At 40.7% G+C, this 15,641-nt stretch overlaps 1 protein-coding gene across 17 annotated transcripts in view; it reads left to right on the top strand.

Annotated features, from left to right (window-relative positions):
* nbeaa (neurobeachin a) overlaps positions 1 to 15,641 on the top strand; it is a 91,840-nt gene that overhangs the window by 49,121 nt on the left and 27,078 nt on the right. For 10 of the 17 annotated variants that reach the window (XM_072374986.1, XM_072374984.1, XM_072374973.1 and 7 more), the window contains exons 14-27: positions 3,778 to 3,857; positions 4,146 to 4,208; positions 4,620 to 4,717; positions 5,619 to 5,711; positions 9,130 to 9,238; positions 9,379 to 9,460; positions 9,722 to 9,845; positions 9,978 to 10,170; positions 10,637 to 11,323; positions 11,530 to 11,979; positions 13,630 to 13,847; positions 13,936 to 14,089; positions 14,623 to 14,646; positions 15,067 to 15,150. In XM_072374986.1, the coding sequence (XP_072231087.1) occupies positions 3,778 to 3,857; positions 4,146 to 4,208; positions 4,620 to 4,717; positions 5,619 to 5,711; positions 9,130 to 9,238; positions 9,379 to 9,460; positions 9,722 to 9,845; positions 9,978 to 10,170; positions 10,637 to 11,323; positions 11,530 to 11,979; positions 13,630 to 13,847; positions 13,936 to 14,089; positions 14,623 to 14,646; positions 15,067 to 15,150 (2,459 nt within the window). The remainder of the gene's footprint in view (positions 1 to 3,777; positions 3,858 to 4,145; positions 4,209 to 4,619; positions 4,718 to 5,618; positions 5,712 to 9,129; positions 9,239 to 9,378; positions 9,461 to 9,721; positions 9,846 to 9,977; positions 10,171 to 10,636; positions 11,324 to 11,529; positions 11,980 to 13,629; positions 13,848 to 13,935; positions 14,090 to 14,622; positions 14,647 to 15,066; positions 15,151 to 15,641) is intronic. The other 7 variants (XM_072374985.1, XM_072374987.1, XM_072374988.1 and 4 more) reach the window with 2 other exon arrangements.

Below are 15,641 nucleotides of genomic sequence, written 5' to 3'. Positions count from 1 at the left end.
CCAAAAAACGTGGCATTACGGAATGCCACAATGTAAATTGAAATAGATTGAAGTGAGTTGTATGTTGGAATGTTTTTCTGAAAAATCTATGTCAAAATTAAGAGAGGGGCATGTTTACCACTGTGTTGCATCATCTTTAAACAGGAGGCCCAGATAAAGCAGCAACATTTCTGGATTGTGGTTTTAATGTTTTTAAATGATCCTGGTAGAGTTTTGACTTCCATAAGGGAGATCTGTGACGAAATGCGTTTATTGTGCAATAGTTTGTAGATATTCCTGAGCCCACACCCATTCAGTATTGGTTTCCAACCTTAAGATTTCTATAGAATCTTTAAACCCCTGAATGAAACTATGTGCCATAGGTGATGAAATCTTGGTGAATTATTTGGCCACTTCTGTCACAAAGCGTAGAAGTCTTCTCTTATCTGTACTTTTGAGAGACTCGGCCAGTCTAGGATGTTCTATCCATTCCACATAATTTTACTGACTGTTGCAAATTAATCTTATTAGTTGTGGTCTATTCCACCAGATTTATTTTTTTCTTTTTTAGCATTACATTTTTTTTAGCCTTTTGTTGTCCTTTTTTAATTTTCTTTGAAAATATATTGCTGCTGTCAAATAGAAATGAGCATACATAACTATATATCACTGATATTAACTTAGTCAAGTCAAGTCAAGTCAAATTTATTTGTATAACACATTTCATGTACAAAACAATTCAAAGTGCTTTACATAAAATAAAAGCATTGCACCAGGGAGTGGAAGAAGCATTAAAAATACATAAAAGAATATAAAGAGAAAACAAATAAAATAATTAAAATTGAATTAAAATTATTAAAAGCAAGCAACAATCTAGATAAATTAAAAGATATCGTGCAGATTTCATGCGTAGACACATGAGAAAAGAAGTGTTTTTAACCTGGATTTAAACATTTCTACATTTGGTGAAAGTTTAATCTCCACTGGCAGTTTGTTCCACTTGTTTGCAGCATAACAGCTAAATGCTGCTTCTCCATGTTTAGTCTGGACTCTGGACTGGACCAGATGACCTGAGTCCTTGGATCTAAGAGCCCCTCTAGGTTTATATTCTCTGAACATATCACAGATGTTTTTTTGGCCTGAACCATTCTGGGATTTGTAAACGATCAGTGGGCTTTTAAAAATATTTCTTTGACTGAGTGGAAGCCAGTGTTAAGATTTTGGTGTGATGTGTTCAGATCTCTTAGTCCTGGTTAAAACTCTAGCAGCAGAGTTCTGGATGCTCTTTTTGGGAAGTCCAGTAAAAAGACTCTTACAATAATCAAGTCTACTGGAGATGAATGCATGGATGAGTTTCTCCTGTTTTTTTGGGGGGAGAGAAAACCTTTAATTCTGTTGATGTTTCTGAGTTGGTAAAAAGCTGCCTTGGTGACAGCTTTGATGGGGCTGCTGAAAGTCAGATCTGAGTCTATAAACACTCCAAGGTTAAGGACAGGTTCAGTGATTGAAAGGGACCAAGTCTCAAGATATTTACCAATGCTGGCCCTCTTCTCTTTGCGACCAAACAGAATGATCTCAGTTTTGTCTTCATTTAATTGTAGAAAATTCTTTCTCATCCAGGTGTTTATTTCCTCCAGACACTGACATAGTACGTCTGCTGGGCTGCAGTCATCAGGTGACAGAGACACATAAAGTTGTGTATCGTCTGCATAACTGTGATAATTGATATTAAAGTTCTGCAATATCTGACCCAAAGGGAGCATATGGTCATTCGCTCAGATTCATAGCTGCCAATTGTGACAAAATAACTTTTTAGTAGGACCTGAACCAGTTAAGTAAAGTCCAACCCAGTTTTCTGTGATCTACAGTATCAAACAGCACTGAGATCCAACAGAACCAGGACTAAAACATAACCAGAATCAGTATTCAACCTAATGTTGTTTAACTTAGCCATTTTTACCATTTGATGTCTTGTGTTTGTACCATTTTTAATCCAAAAAATATGGTCTAATGATTTGCAAATCGGTGTTTTAACACATTTTAGACGTCTTACCTCCTTTTCTCATATTGGAATGGATTTGTACATTTCCACACACACGCTGGCACACATTGTGAACATGAACAAAAGAAAACCACCTCTTTGACTCCTTGCGGTGTCATTATCTGGCAGACAAAAAAAATTTAAAAAATCTCATTTGATGTCACACTTACTTGAGAAAAGTGTCAAACTCAGATTAAGGGCATAAGAGGAAGAAAATTAATTTCAAAGAGAAAAAAGACGGTGATTAAGCTTGCTCCTGAGAACCCTCTGTGAATAAAAGACCCTAAGCAAGAAGGACACATTCACATGGTGCATCCATGCACTCACTTGATGCAGAGCTGGTGCATAACCATAATGGATGGTCACTGTCACCATTCCAGCAACATGTAGCCGCCTGACAGATGAGGATGATGGATCACAGTGGACTGCCACAGTGTCATGTTTTTTGCTTTGTGAAGAGCAGGTGAATAAACTGAAACACATACACACTCATATGATTAAAGGCCAGCAGACCATGACAAAGAAATGCAGGAGAGACGCTTCGTCTCTTCTTTTTCCTTTCACTCCCTCAGTCTTTTATGTGTCTCTCAGTCTACTTCTGCTGGCGAGGCAGCAGTTGGGGAGTTATCAGCTCAAATTTTCTCAGAGCGTGCGGCACGTTCTATTCAGCATACAGTAACGCTCTTCGTGATTGCTTTTCTTTCCACTCGTGGCATGCGCAAAATTAGAACGACCCCAAACATCGTGAGACTGTTGTGACAAATACACACAAGCCGGACAGCTTAATTAACTGAACAGGCCTCGGCTGAGACTGATGAGTTTGTGAGCTTTATATTAGTGCATGTGTTGATGTCTATAAATCATCTGCTGAGAAAAATGGAGAATGAATGTGAATGTGGGGAGGAGAAAGTCTGCTTAATCAGACGGGGAGTCATTAAAGGAGAGAAATACTTGAAAGAATGGGTCTTATATAATTATTGCTTTGATCTGTATCGATGCATCTTTCAGACTAAGTAACACCATTCCATTAGCGAGTTATTTGGCAGCAGTTTTGAGCCAATTCATAATAGCCACTTGTTTTGTGTCTTTCTGACGTACCAATAAATCAAGTTGAAATAAATATATATATATATGCTATAGTTGTCGAAACAAACGTTGTGAATGTGTGTGGCTCTTTGTGGCACATATCTGAAGGCAGTTCTGGTCTTTGACAGTTGAATGAATGAGTCATGGCTAAAATGGAGCTGAACGCTACAAGAACGGCAAAGACTTTCAGATATATGAAACTGCTCGTGGTGTGTGTCAGATGCTTTTGTGGTTTTATCCTGATTGTTCATCTTTGCAGCCCACAAGAGCAAGCTCCAGATTCAGTGCTAGAGTGCCTTTAAACCAGATACAGTGGATTACAGGGGTTGTTTGGTTTGGATCATTCGGACCATCAATCACATTTTTTCAAATTACTACATCTCTGCTGTAATAAGTTAGATTAGAACAAGCATAAAATATCCAGACTGCCAAATTGCCACTAGAGTTAATGACAGTGATTTACAGTTCACAGTTGTAATGTAGAGTGAGTGTATGTGTGCGTGTCTGTGTCAACATGTTTTTCTCTGCTCTCCAGGAAGCCTAATAAAATGGAATATCAGTAAACAGTAGGGCTCTCTCAGGCTGAGCTGCAGACATATTTAGCTGATCTTTATCAAGCATGAGAATGGCATTTAAACAGGAAATTATTTTTTTGTTTTGTCTTTTCTTAGATGGACCACGACCATCCCAGAAGGAGATCATCTCGCTCAGAGCCTTCATGCTTCTTTTCCTCAAACAACTCATACTGAAGGTAGAGTGAGAGAAGCTGATTATCTTCATCATATAGTTTTAAGCTGCGGGAAATCACTTTTACTTCTTTCATGTTCTCTGTTTTTCCCCCCCGGGCAGTGCTGGCTTCATCTACAATGTGTGGAAAATAACATTAAAGATCAGCCGCCTGAATGAAGCGCCGTAGCTTTTTTGTTGCGTGCACTTGTGTCGATTCGTTCCTGTGACTGCAGCAAGTCATTTTAGGTTAATAAGAAGTAAAAACAGAAGATCATGAACGCTCTGGTAAATGCTCGTCTGTTTTTCTCAGGATCGGGGCGTGAAGGAGGACGAGCTGCAGAGCATCCTCAACTATCTGTTGACCATGCATGAGGTAAATGCCTACTTTTGTGTTAAAATAGCGTTTGAGAGAGAGTGAAAGAGGGAGACGGTGAGAGATGGTGAGAGCGGTTGAGTGGAGCTGGTGGCAAAATGTGCATTGTAATTTGTGGGCTGGAGTTATGGTCCACTTAAAGGAGTGAGAGTGTGAGTCAGCTTCAGTGCTGTGACAGCATGAAAAATGGCGCAACAATGGACTGAACAGAATGTACTCCTCTGTAACAATTATATCTATTCTTGCTCTGAAATACCACCTGCTCCTCCACAATCCCCCCTCCGTGTCCACCCCTGCTTCTCTCTCTTTGTCTTCGTAGCCCTCTATTCGTCTGTCCTCCCAGGCTTTTTTCCTCCTCCTCCTCCTCATCCGCCACCTCACCTGTTCAACTTTGCTTTCTTTTCTTTGTAGGATGAGAATATCCATGATGTGCTCCAGCTGTTAGTGGCTCTCATGTCTGAACACCCGGCATCCATGATCCCTGCGTTTGACCAGAGAAATGGCATAAGGTGAATGCTTCCTACGCCTGCACTACATGCTCTCATAAAAACCTCAGTTGCAACACCAAATTCTGCTGAGATGAAAACAACAGTTCACATTTATCCTTTGCTTTCTGCTTAATTACGTTTATCTTCAGACTTTTGCCTGTCAGTTTATGTATATTTACTGCGGCACATAATAACTGCTACACTTATAAAAGAACAAACAGACTTCAAAACAGACAGTTTAACATTCACTGTAACAAAAAAATTTAATTATGTAGAAGCTTTTATGTCTTTGTGAATTTACTATTTCCTTATTGTTGATGTATAGAGATTTGAAGTAAATGAAAATAAAAATAAAAATTAACCAAATTCACCAAGATTTTAAAGCCATGGAGGGATTTCAGAATTTTAGACTCATTGACATAGATTTTACACATACGGTGTTATTCTTTGGGATAGTTGTATAAAGTATAATACTTGGCCTTTGTCACATTTTTCTATAGTCAGTCTGGTCACCAAAGAGCATTTTGGGTTTTCTTCCTCACTGGTTCTATGCAGCAGGAACATTAATGCTTTACTATACTTGAACAGGTTGAATTAGAGCACTAATGTAAAGAGAGCAGTCTGATTTTTCAAAGACAGAATCGAACCAATTCTGGTAATTCTCTCAGTGCTTATCTACACTTGGATGTCTTTTTGGTTGCCACAGTAACGCTTCTGTTGCTAGAGAGCTGCTTGCGAACTGTTTTTCTTTTCTACCTTGTTTTTTCCTTGGAAGAAAATGCCTCAATCAGCAAACATGTTGACAGCTTTAACTTTAAGACCACTGACTGCATACTGAAGAATTATTTCATGTTCTTCTTTTTTTTTTTTTACTTTAACTCTGTCTACATCTAAGGCTTTATGTGTGTTTGACATGCTACAGGGTAATCTGCAAGCTCCTGGCCTCTAAGAGCGAGAGTATCCGGGTTCAGGCCCTCAAAGTTCTGGGTTACTTCCTTAAGCACCTTGGTCATAAGTAAGTACCTTTCTTTGTTTTCGTGCTTTTTGATTTCCTCCTGTTGTCTGCTATTCGGGAAATGGTGAATCTCTGAAATGACGGTACACTTAACATTTTCCTTGGACAGGAAATCTATTTTTCTGTCATATCAAAGCAAAGATATTGCATCAGTGTAGGGGAGACTGTGAGGATTCAAAGAGTGAGTAAAACCCTGCTTTATTCAGTGGCCCTCAAAAGAACTGTTTTGTTTGTGTGTGTGTGTGAAGGCAATGTTCTCATCATTATGTCTAGGCGGAATAATCATTGTGACAGTGTGCACTAGCAGGGAGGTGGAACTTTGATTAGTAGGATTGAATGCTAGGGGATTTATTAATCCCGTGTGACATGCACTCCTCTTTCTCCACAACATGATAGCAGGCTACCATGCTGCACCTGAACCCTGCATCATCAGTCTCCCACCTACATGGGAGATCACCTGTACATCTCTATAAAGATCATTTTAATGTTACATCAAACATGTCTTGAATGCTTTCATCAGTGTTATTGTTTGGTTAATCTTTATTTTATATAACCTTTATATAACCAGCAAAATAGGACCCTTCTGATTTAAAAATCTATTCCGCAAGAGTGATCTGACCGAGATGGGCAGGAGCTCAGTTAGCAATTGTTCCACAGTATTACACATGCAGTGTACCAAAAGTGGTAAACACAAACAAAGTGGTGATTCAAAAGAGTGGTGGTTCAAAGCTTCTAAACCCTTTAGAAATTTCTATTTTTCTGCACAAATATTACCTTTCCACACATCCTAAACTAGGGTTGCAAAATTCTGGGAATTTTTCGTGTTGGAAACCTTCCATGGGAATTTATGGGAATTAACGAATATAAACTGGGGATTTTCTAAATTGAAGGTTGGGAACTTAACACACAGCACACTACTTACTGCAGTGCTGTTGAGGCCACACCACATGCATACATTGTGTATTCCTCCATCATGCTGACAGATGACTTTTAGAATTCTGGACGTCTAAAGCTCTTTGAGCCCACCGCACAGACAGACTATTGAAGCCACACATTTGAGCCCAAAGACTTCAAGTTCTAACTTCAAATTCAAGTAAATGTTGATTAGGTAGACCTATTTTATCTATGGTGTTAAAGTTTAACTAGGATCTGGTAAATCTGACAAACCTGATATACTAAATGTAAGCTAGCTAGCATCATTGCATTAAATAGGCTCTTATAGAGCTGGCTACATTAAATGTGATGCTGTTTCTCCTGCATCTTGCTCGATAGCTATCTGTAACCGTACAAAATTTAACAGGAAAAAGCCACGTACACCATCTGATGTGTGGAGGAGTATTTTATAAATTCTTGAACTAAAGTTCCCATGGAAATTTACAAGAAATTTACCAGGAATGTCACCTAGTCCTCAAAGTAGAAAATTCAGTGGAACAAATTAGATTAAAGTATCTAACTTGGTCACTTACATATATATATTGAGGTAAATGATCCAATATTATTCATCTGTAAATAGCAAAGGTGCCTGAAGTGTAGGTTTATTAGATGATTTAAAGGTGAAATTAGAGACAAATGTTTTCAATGGCTTGGTATTCCCTCTAAATCATGTGTTGTAAGCCACAATGTGTGTGGTGGTGTAGATCTGTGCAGAGATGCAGCCCTCTGCTTATATTTGCCTTGTATTTTCTTCTGGCATGTTCAGGACATTTTGGGTTGCAACCTAGAGGCAGAAGTTGTTTAGCTGTCATCCAACGACAATGTTGGTGGTGTGCCACATTCAAGCTCTATTTGCAGTGTGGACGTAAGACATAAAATCCATCAATGCGTCGCCTTCCATTGGAATTGTTTGGAGGTCTGGATGTAAATGATGGGATTGTCGTGAAACTACCGCATGTTTAAATTACATTTACTCTGATTTATTGCTGTGATTGAGTGCAGGCTGTTTGCCACTTGCTTGAACAGAGTTGTTGTTACTCTGCAGTACAGGGGAGGATGTTCCAAGCTAGAAATAACAGGTTTGCAAACGGTAAGCGATTACTATGCATTTAAAGTATAGGGATTCATTAGTCTGATTCTCACAACTGGTTTGTGGAATTGTATTATTGCACAAACAAAGAACCCCAGAAAAAAGAGACAATGGTGTTCAGGTTGAATATTTACAAAAACAGCCAGTGCTATCCAAAAGGAGCATTGCTTTCAGTTTGCTGTGAAAAAATGTGTTTGTTGAAAAAAGAACACTGCATTCTACCATAAGAACTTGATTTCATGTTTCATGTCAAAGAGAGTGAGGGCCAGTTTCTCTTCTTAAATCACTTAATATCTACATAGGCACAAACATTCAGTTAATCAACTGAACTGTGCATTTCTATAGAGAAATTGTGGTGGGATTTGCCGCAACTACCTGCCACTTTTCTCTTCGCTAACTGCGGAGAAGTTTAGCTAATTCTAAATGTATGTTTGGGTAAGCTCTGTGCATAAGTAGAGTCAGAACATCAGCTGTGAGAGGCAGTTGAACTAAAATGCTACATTCAATGCAAACTCACACCAAAAAAAAACTTGCTTTTAAACTGGAATTCCTGACGACATAGTTTTGGTACCTTGAGCATTGCAAGGCTTTGCAGCATATATATCGATGTGAGATTTATGTTTCTAGTGTAAAAAATGTGCACATACAGCTGGGTTAAGAACTGAATCAGTCTCTGTTTTCTCAGAAAATCATACTCTCATTTTTCTAGTCTATAGTCTAGCCCTGTTGGGGCATTTTCTTGTCATTTGGTGGCTTCTAGCCCCAAATATCTCAGTCTGTTGGCTTAAAGATACATTTCCTATGTTCTGATGATGCCTGTATGGTCAAAGGCGCTGCAGCGGTTTAAAAAAAAAAAAAAAACAAACCATACATTTTCAGTTTGTCCCACTGTTGAATTTAATTTACATTTCATTGGGTGTTTTTTGTATTCAATAAATCCAATTAGTCCAATGTTTGTCTGAGAAAAGTCACAACAATCATCATGCAAACAAGCCAGTCGTTTGGGCATTGGAACAGAATTTTTAATTAGTTAGTTTGTGCTTTGCAGAAATCACATCAATAAAGATACTGTGTTAGTTAACCCTGATTTCTGTGGGTTACCTATCAAAAGTCTCTTAGAAGCGCAATGTTCCCCCAACAGCAAGTTTAATATTAAAAGCCAGTAACTGCCAGCCTTATGAACATTGCCTTAGAGCTTCCTGCACTGTAGTCATATTGTTAATGCCTCTTTTTCATTTCTCTTGTTGCTTATTTGCTTTGCTCCCATCGTAACTGACAGGGCCAAATGGTGTCACCTGCCAATATCAGCCTGTCACCCAGTCAGTGACAATCAATGACTTTTCAACTGTCATAAAGCTATTATTAAAATGCAAGTGTGTATTTGTTCCCCTGCAGGAGGAAGGTTGAGATCATGCACACGCACAGTCTGTTCACACTGCTGGGAGAAAGGCTGATGATGCACACCAACACCGTTTCCATCACCACCTACAACACTCTGTATGAGGTTGGTGATTGCTGGGCAGCAGCGCATTCACACATTGCATTTCTATGCCAGTTTACATAAGGTAGTTTATTCTGAGCTGTAGGGATTCAACTGATTGTTGTGGTGGTTAAACAGTGAGCATTAATTTTCTGTCTGTACAGATTCTGACGGAGCAGGTCTGCACTCAGGTGGTTCACAAACCCCACCCTGAGCCTGACTCCACAGTCAAGATCCAGAATCCCAGTAAGTACAAAAGCGCTGCTTGCATCTCTCTATCTATGCATGCTCTTTGGTATGTAAATGACTGCTATTTTAATTCAAAGAAACCACAAAGCCTGAATTTAAAGCAGACACTGCTGCCATCTAGCACTTATCGATCTGCCTCACTCTCTCTCGTCACTCACATTTTTCTCTCATCCCAAATTCTTTTTATGTTTCTGCCTCGTCTTGTCTCCTCCCTTCTTTCATTGTGATCTTCTGTCCCTCTTTTCTCATGCCACCCAGTGATTCTTAAGGTGGTTGCTACGCTGCTGAAGAACTCCACCCCCAGTGCCGAGCTGATGGAAGTCAGGAGACTCTTTCTCTCCGACATGATAAAACTCTTCAGTAACAGTCGCGAAAACCGACGGTAGATGCACAAACATGTCTTCACTTATTATTCAGCCACTTGCCATTTGCTTCTTGAATTTATCATTATTTTTGTGAGATGAAGCTCGAGCTACATCTAAACTCACATAAACTGTTTGTGTTTATGCACCAGCTGCTTGCTACAGTGCTCTGTGTGGCAGGACTGGATGTTTTCCCTCGGATACATCAACCCCAAGAACCCAGATGAGCAGAAAATAACTGAGATGGTGTACAACATCTTTAGGATCCTGCTCTACCATGCCATCAAATACGAGTGGGGAGGGTGGAGGGTCTGGGTTGATACCTTGTCCATCGCTCACTCCAAGGTGAGGGTGCACATTTAGATCTTAATTATATGAAGAAATAGCCCTTTGTGACCTATTTTGCATTCATAGAGCTACCTTTCTTGTTTGTTATTTGGCAAGTTGTGCCCACATTGATCATGACAATGATTTTAGATGGTGAGACTCTTGTTGCCTTAAAAGCTGAACAAAAACATTGATTTCTTCATACTACTGGTTGTTGGTTGGAAGTTTTATTCACCTATTTTCTCACTGCAGTATGAAAGTAGGGAAATATTATGGATGACAGTCTAATAGCCCTGGGAGGCTAGTGTCCTAGTTTTATCTATCCGGTTTTAAGTATGATAATCTGTGCCCCCCCCCCCCCCCCCCCCCCCCCCCCCCCCCCCCCTTAGGACTACCTGGTGGTTATAGATGTGGAGGGAAACTATCGTCTCACACGATACATGTTCTGATCACATTACCTGTTCTATCCCTCCATCTGTCACAGGTGACCTATGAAGCCCATAAGGAGTACTTGGCTAAGATGTATGAAGAGTACCAGCGCCAGGAGGAGGAAAACATGAAGAAGGGGAAGAAAGGCTCTGTGTCCACAATATCTGGCCTCTCAGCTACTCCGGCCCCTGTTGTCAATGGCAACCTGGAAATCGATGACAACTCCCAAACTCAGACACCTGAGAGTGAGGCTGAGTACAGCGAAGGGGCTGGCAGAGACTCGCGAAACCTCCTCGCAGACGGTGCTGTGAAGCGACCGAATGGAGAAGCCCTGACACCTGGGGAGCAGAACGCTGGTCCAGGGGTGAGGGTGGAGGTCCATGACCTTTTGGTAGACATTAAAGCAGAGAAGGTGGAGGCCACAGAAGTGAAGTTGGATGATCTGGACCTGTCTCCAGAAGGACTGAGTGGAGGTGGAGGTGGCGGGGGTGGGGTAGGGATGGAAAATGGACCTCTGGTAGAGGTGGATTCTCTCCTAGACAGTGCTTATTGCTCGGTGGTTCAGAACCTAAATGGGAATTTGGCACCTAAAGATGACACAGCGGGCTCAGGGGTTGGTATAGGAACAAGCCTGGGACTTTCGGGTGTCAGTCTGGAGGATGATGGGAACATGGGTCCACTCATCACATTAGCTGATGAAAAAGACAGTGTTCCAAGCAACAATGGATTTCTTTTCAGTAAGGTATGATGGTGTCATTCTTGTCACTTTGTTATTCAGATCAAGTCTGTGGAGCCGCATCCTCTCCTGCTGACCTAGAATATAATTTCACCCATCTGTTGTTATCCTTTTGTAGTTTCTTTACTCTCCCAGATGGAAAAAAAGTTTTACCAGCGTACTTTTCTTAATGTCCTAATTCTGTTTTTTATTGCCCCATGCATCTTCCTTAGGTTGATGAGAAGTTGCTTCCAGCTCTGGCAGCCACAGACCCCCTTGTGCTGCCGAGTCCAGACCAGCCCACTCCATCAGGCGCAGTCCCTGCTCACTCTACCACCAGCGCTAGTGATGACCTCAGCCTGCTAGCCCACATGACCAGCTGTGGCTCTGATTTAACACAGACTCAGAGCCACACTTCCAGTGAACTTCCAGAGGATGGACCCTTTAAGATCCAGAGCCCTCTTGCTGACATCAGCTCTATTGCTGAAGCTGAGAGTCAGACACAAATTCAAGGAGCTTCTAGACCAGATTTTCCAGAGGGAGAGGGTACATCTGGGGCAGAGGGTGAGTCCGCAGGACTTAAGACTGGGGGAGATACAGCCAGCACCACCTCTGACACAGAAAGGTCAGATGATGGCAAAGACAAGGACACAAAGAAGATCCAAACTACAGCAACTACTCAGGTGTGTTTTTGTGTGTTTGTACATGTTTTTGTAGTTCAGTTATTGTCAAGGATGGAGAAAGTGAGTTGCAAAATCACTCTAAATGCACTTGGAGTTGTGCACTAGGTCTGGGTGGTAGATCAAATTTATGGATTAATTAAAATTAGGTTTACAGGAAATTCAAATTTCTCTAACTTTGACATACCAGCCCTCTCCCTGGGGTTCTGTTGATCAGCGATTGCCTTCTCTCCTGCGTTTTCCTCCCACAGAGACACAACATGGCAGAAATCAGAAAAAAGTTCATAAAAATTGTCTCACTAAGGCTATAATGGACTGTAATGGTAAAGCACCATTTGAGTCTAACTGTTTTAAAGACTTTAAGTAGAACACTGACAGCTTCAGATTTCAAAACTCCTGAGGAGAGTATCTGGAGGCATGCCACCAACAGGCAGGGTGAAACCATGTGGAGGTTCAGTTCAAAAAGGGGGCAGTCCAGGACCGAGAAACACTGAACAGGGGTTGCTCACCCCGACTCCATGGACACCCAATCATTAAGTCTGCTCAGACCTGAGAACAGGTCTCTGGGAGTGCCGATATCCATTAGACAGCCAGGTTTAACCTTGGGAAAGCCCATCTCACAACAACAGGCAAAAGCTTTCAGTGGTGGACCAAGGAAGCAATAACAGGCAGATGTTGACCAATACTGAGTCTATAGACAGGAGTACAGATAGAATGATACGTTTGGACATACCGGTAGTTTGAAAAAAAAAAAAAAAGGGAAAATCTATTTTTATAATAGCATTCAATCTGTTAATGGATTATTCTGTGAAAGTTATGTTTTTAAACTTTTGTCCCCATGGAGGCACCTTTTTTAAAGTTTTGAACAGAGTTTTAATGTGCCCTGTGTCACTGTCAAATATCTCTACATTCTTTTGTGGTATATTTTCAAAATGGGGAATTTAGGTTCTTGGGAATTGTGATGATGTTATTGAAACATTGTTCGAAAAGTACATTTTCAGTTTATAGTGGCAGGCTTTGGCAGTTTCCTTCCCTCTAAACAAGCATATATTCTATTTGTATTGTTAAGATAAAAGCAAAAAGTTCTGAATCATTCTTTTGTCATTTGTAATTTGGTACTTAATGAAAGAAGCAAAATAAACTGATTAAAATCAAATTTGGTTTTAGGCCATATTGCTCTGTTCTACTGTACACTTTAAAGTTGCTATAAATACATGCTGTGCTGACAGTGACATGAAGTATAAAAGATAAACTTTTCTGATGAGTAATCATTTAAAGGGAGACGAAGAACTTGCAGATACTGTTCAAATATTGCTTTTGTGTATGCATACCTGGTATCTTTCAGTTATAAGGAGCTAAACAGATGAACCACGAGGTGCAAGCCTGCTTCTCTAACCTGTCCAATGTGATTATTTGCTTTTAGTAGCTTAAAAAAAACTGCCATTGTCACATGGTTTCAGCCATAAAGGGGCACAGAACTAACCTTTCCTAATGAAGATATTGCAAAGTGTTTTTTCCTTTTGTTTTGATTCATCAACTGAAAGTGAAATTGAATTTAATAAATGTACAAATGACCAGTTTTGTATCAGAGCAATAAGACACGAGGTGAAGATCCTCTGCAGGCTGACCGAATAGTTGTCCCCACCTTTGCAGGCCCTACACGGTCGCACTGCAGCACAGCTGGAACGGGACCTGCGTGTCGATCTGGGTTTCAGGGGCATGCCCATGACAGAAGAGCAGCGGCGCCAGTTCAGCCCCGGCCCGCGCACAACCATGTTCCGCATCCCAGAATTCAAGTGGTCTCCAATGCACCAAAGGCTGCTCACTGACCTCCTGTTCGCCCTGGAGACAGACGTGCACGTGTGGAGAAGGTGAGGGAGGCTGTTTGAGGTGTGGATCTCTCTATCTGAAATCGGACTAGTTGACTCATCCCGCCTACTCTTATTTCTTTTATTTTAGCCACTCCACCAAGTCAGTGATGGATTTTGTGAACAGCAATGAGAACATCATCTTCGTCCACAACACTATTCACCTCATTTCTCAGATGGTGGACAACATCATCATTGCCTGTGGGGGCATACTGCCTCTCCTGTCGGCTGCCACCTCCCCTTCTGTAAGTGGCTCCGCTCTTCCCCTCTGTGGTAGGAAGGAGAACTGCAGCTCTTTATTGTGCCTGCTGACATAAAAGAACCTGCTAGACCCGATTCCCCTCACCCTCACAGCTGTGTTTGTCTTACATGGTTGACTAGACTAAGTCATTCTTTGTGTCAGATAGCAGCTGTTGACATATGAAGTCGCGTCAGGTTTGAAATAACTTCAGAAGTTTCAATGTTATGTTTGCAAAAAAAGCTCTGTTTCGTCTGTCAGTAAGTATAAACAATTGTGAACAAATTAAACTTCTAAATACATCTGATTTCTTTTCATAAGTAACTCCATATATTCAACTATCAATCTAACACTATATTTTAACCTTTATTTAAACTTTTTAAACCTTTTCAATTAACTCTGTTTGATTTGATAATTTGATTTTAACTATTTATTTTAATCACCTACACATTGTAATATTTCCTTTCCTCTCTGTGTTACATGTATTTTGTATTTTCTTGTCTTTCTTTGTCTCTGTTTTTGTCTGTTTTGCATGTGCAGAGTTCTAAGAGTAGTGCCAACACTGTAAGTTGTTTTTTTTCCCTCTCTTTCAATTAGACTAATATTTCGTTTTGATTTCTTCAACATTGTGACTAACACTATCCCTTACCTGTCTGATGTTCATAGTGTTTCAATTTGTTGTGCTTCTCTGCTGCTAATCAAATCTCCACCTTATACTGTTTTTATCTGTTGTGAGAATGCCTTGTTCTCTCCACCGTAAAGCATTCTAACACTGTTAGAATATCATATGGAAATGGGCAATAGAAAGGCCTGAAATGTTGAGAAGTGGATCAATAATAAATACAAACAGCAATGAGGGGATTATTTATTTTTATAATGGATCCAGTATAGAGTGTATTCTATGAGAGAAAGAGCATGAGAGTTTTCCTAAATTCCTCTGGGGTTGCATCTGCTAAGAATGTCCCATTTGTATCAACACTAAAGAAGGCAGGAGGAGCCGGACCCCAGAGGGGTTCAAAGGGAGAGGAGGTGACCCCTGTTCCTGGGGGAGGAGGCGCAGGGGGAGAGGTGCGTACAGAGCCTGAGACTCTCATCATCACCAGAAGAGCTAAGAGCACCAAAGCCCTTCTGTCCTCACCCTGTGTGTCTGTTACTCCCCAGCTGTCTGTGCTCACTTGCTCTGATGAGCCTTCAGATGCTTGCACTTTATTGGCTCTCCACAGCCCTGCACATCCTGCTTACTGAAGCAGTGACACTGCAAACCACGCGCTTGGTTCAAACCCCTGTTATGCTGCCTTTAGATTTATTTTTAATGTAGACTTGTGTATGAATATCGTATTTTAAGGGGACTTGGTTTAAGTGTAATCTAATAAAGTACAGTCAAAACAGCCTGTCTTGACACCACTACTGCTAATAGGCCACACTGTTATTGTCACAATCCCACTGTTACCATTGCCTGTGTGTCATCAGGCTGCTCTTCCTGTGTGTTATGTAGAGCACCCCATGTTGCCAGATTTCATCATTTAAATCTGTTGGTGATTTATCCAGCATGATACTGG

Source organism: Leuresthes tenuis, unplaced genomic scaffold (assembly GCF_036924035.1).
Source record: "Leuresthes tenuis unplaced genomic scaffold, fLeuTen1.0.hap1 SCAF_21, whole genome shotgun sequence".
NCBI classification, from domain to species: domain Eukaryota; kingdom Metazoa; phylum Chordata; class Actinopteri; order Atheriniformes; family Atherinopsidae; genus Leuresthes; species Leuresthes tenuis.
This window is presented reverse-complemented; position numbering and strand designations above follow the sequence as displayed.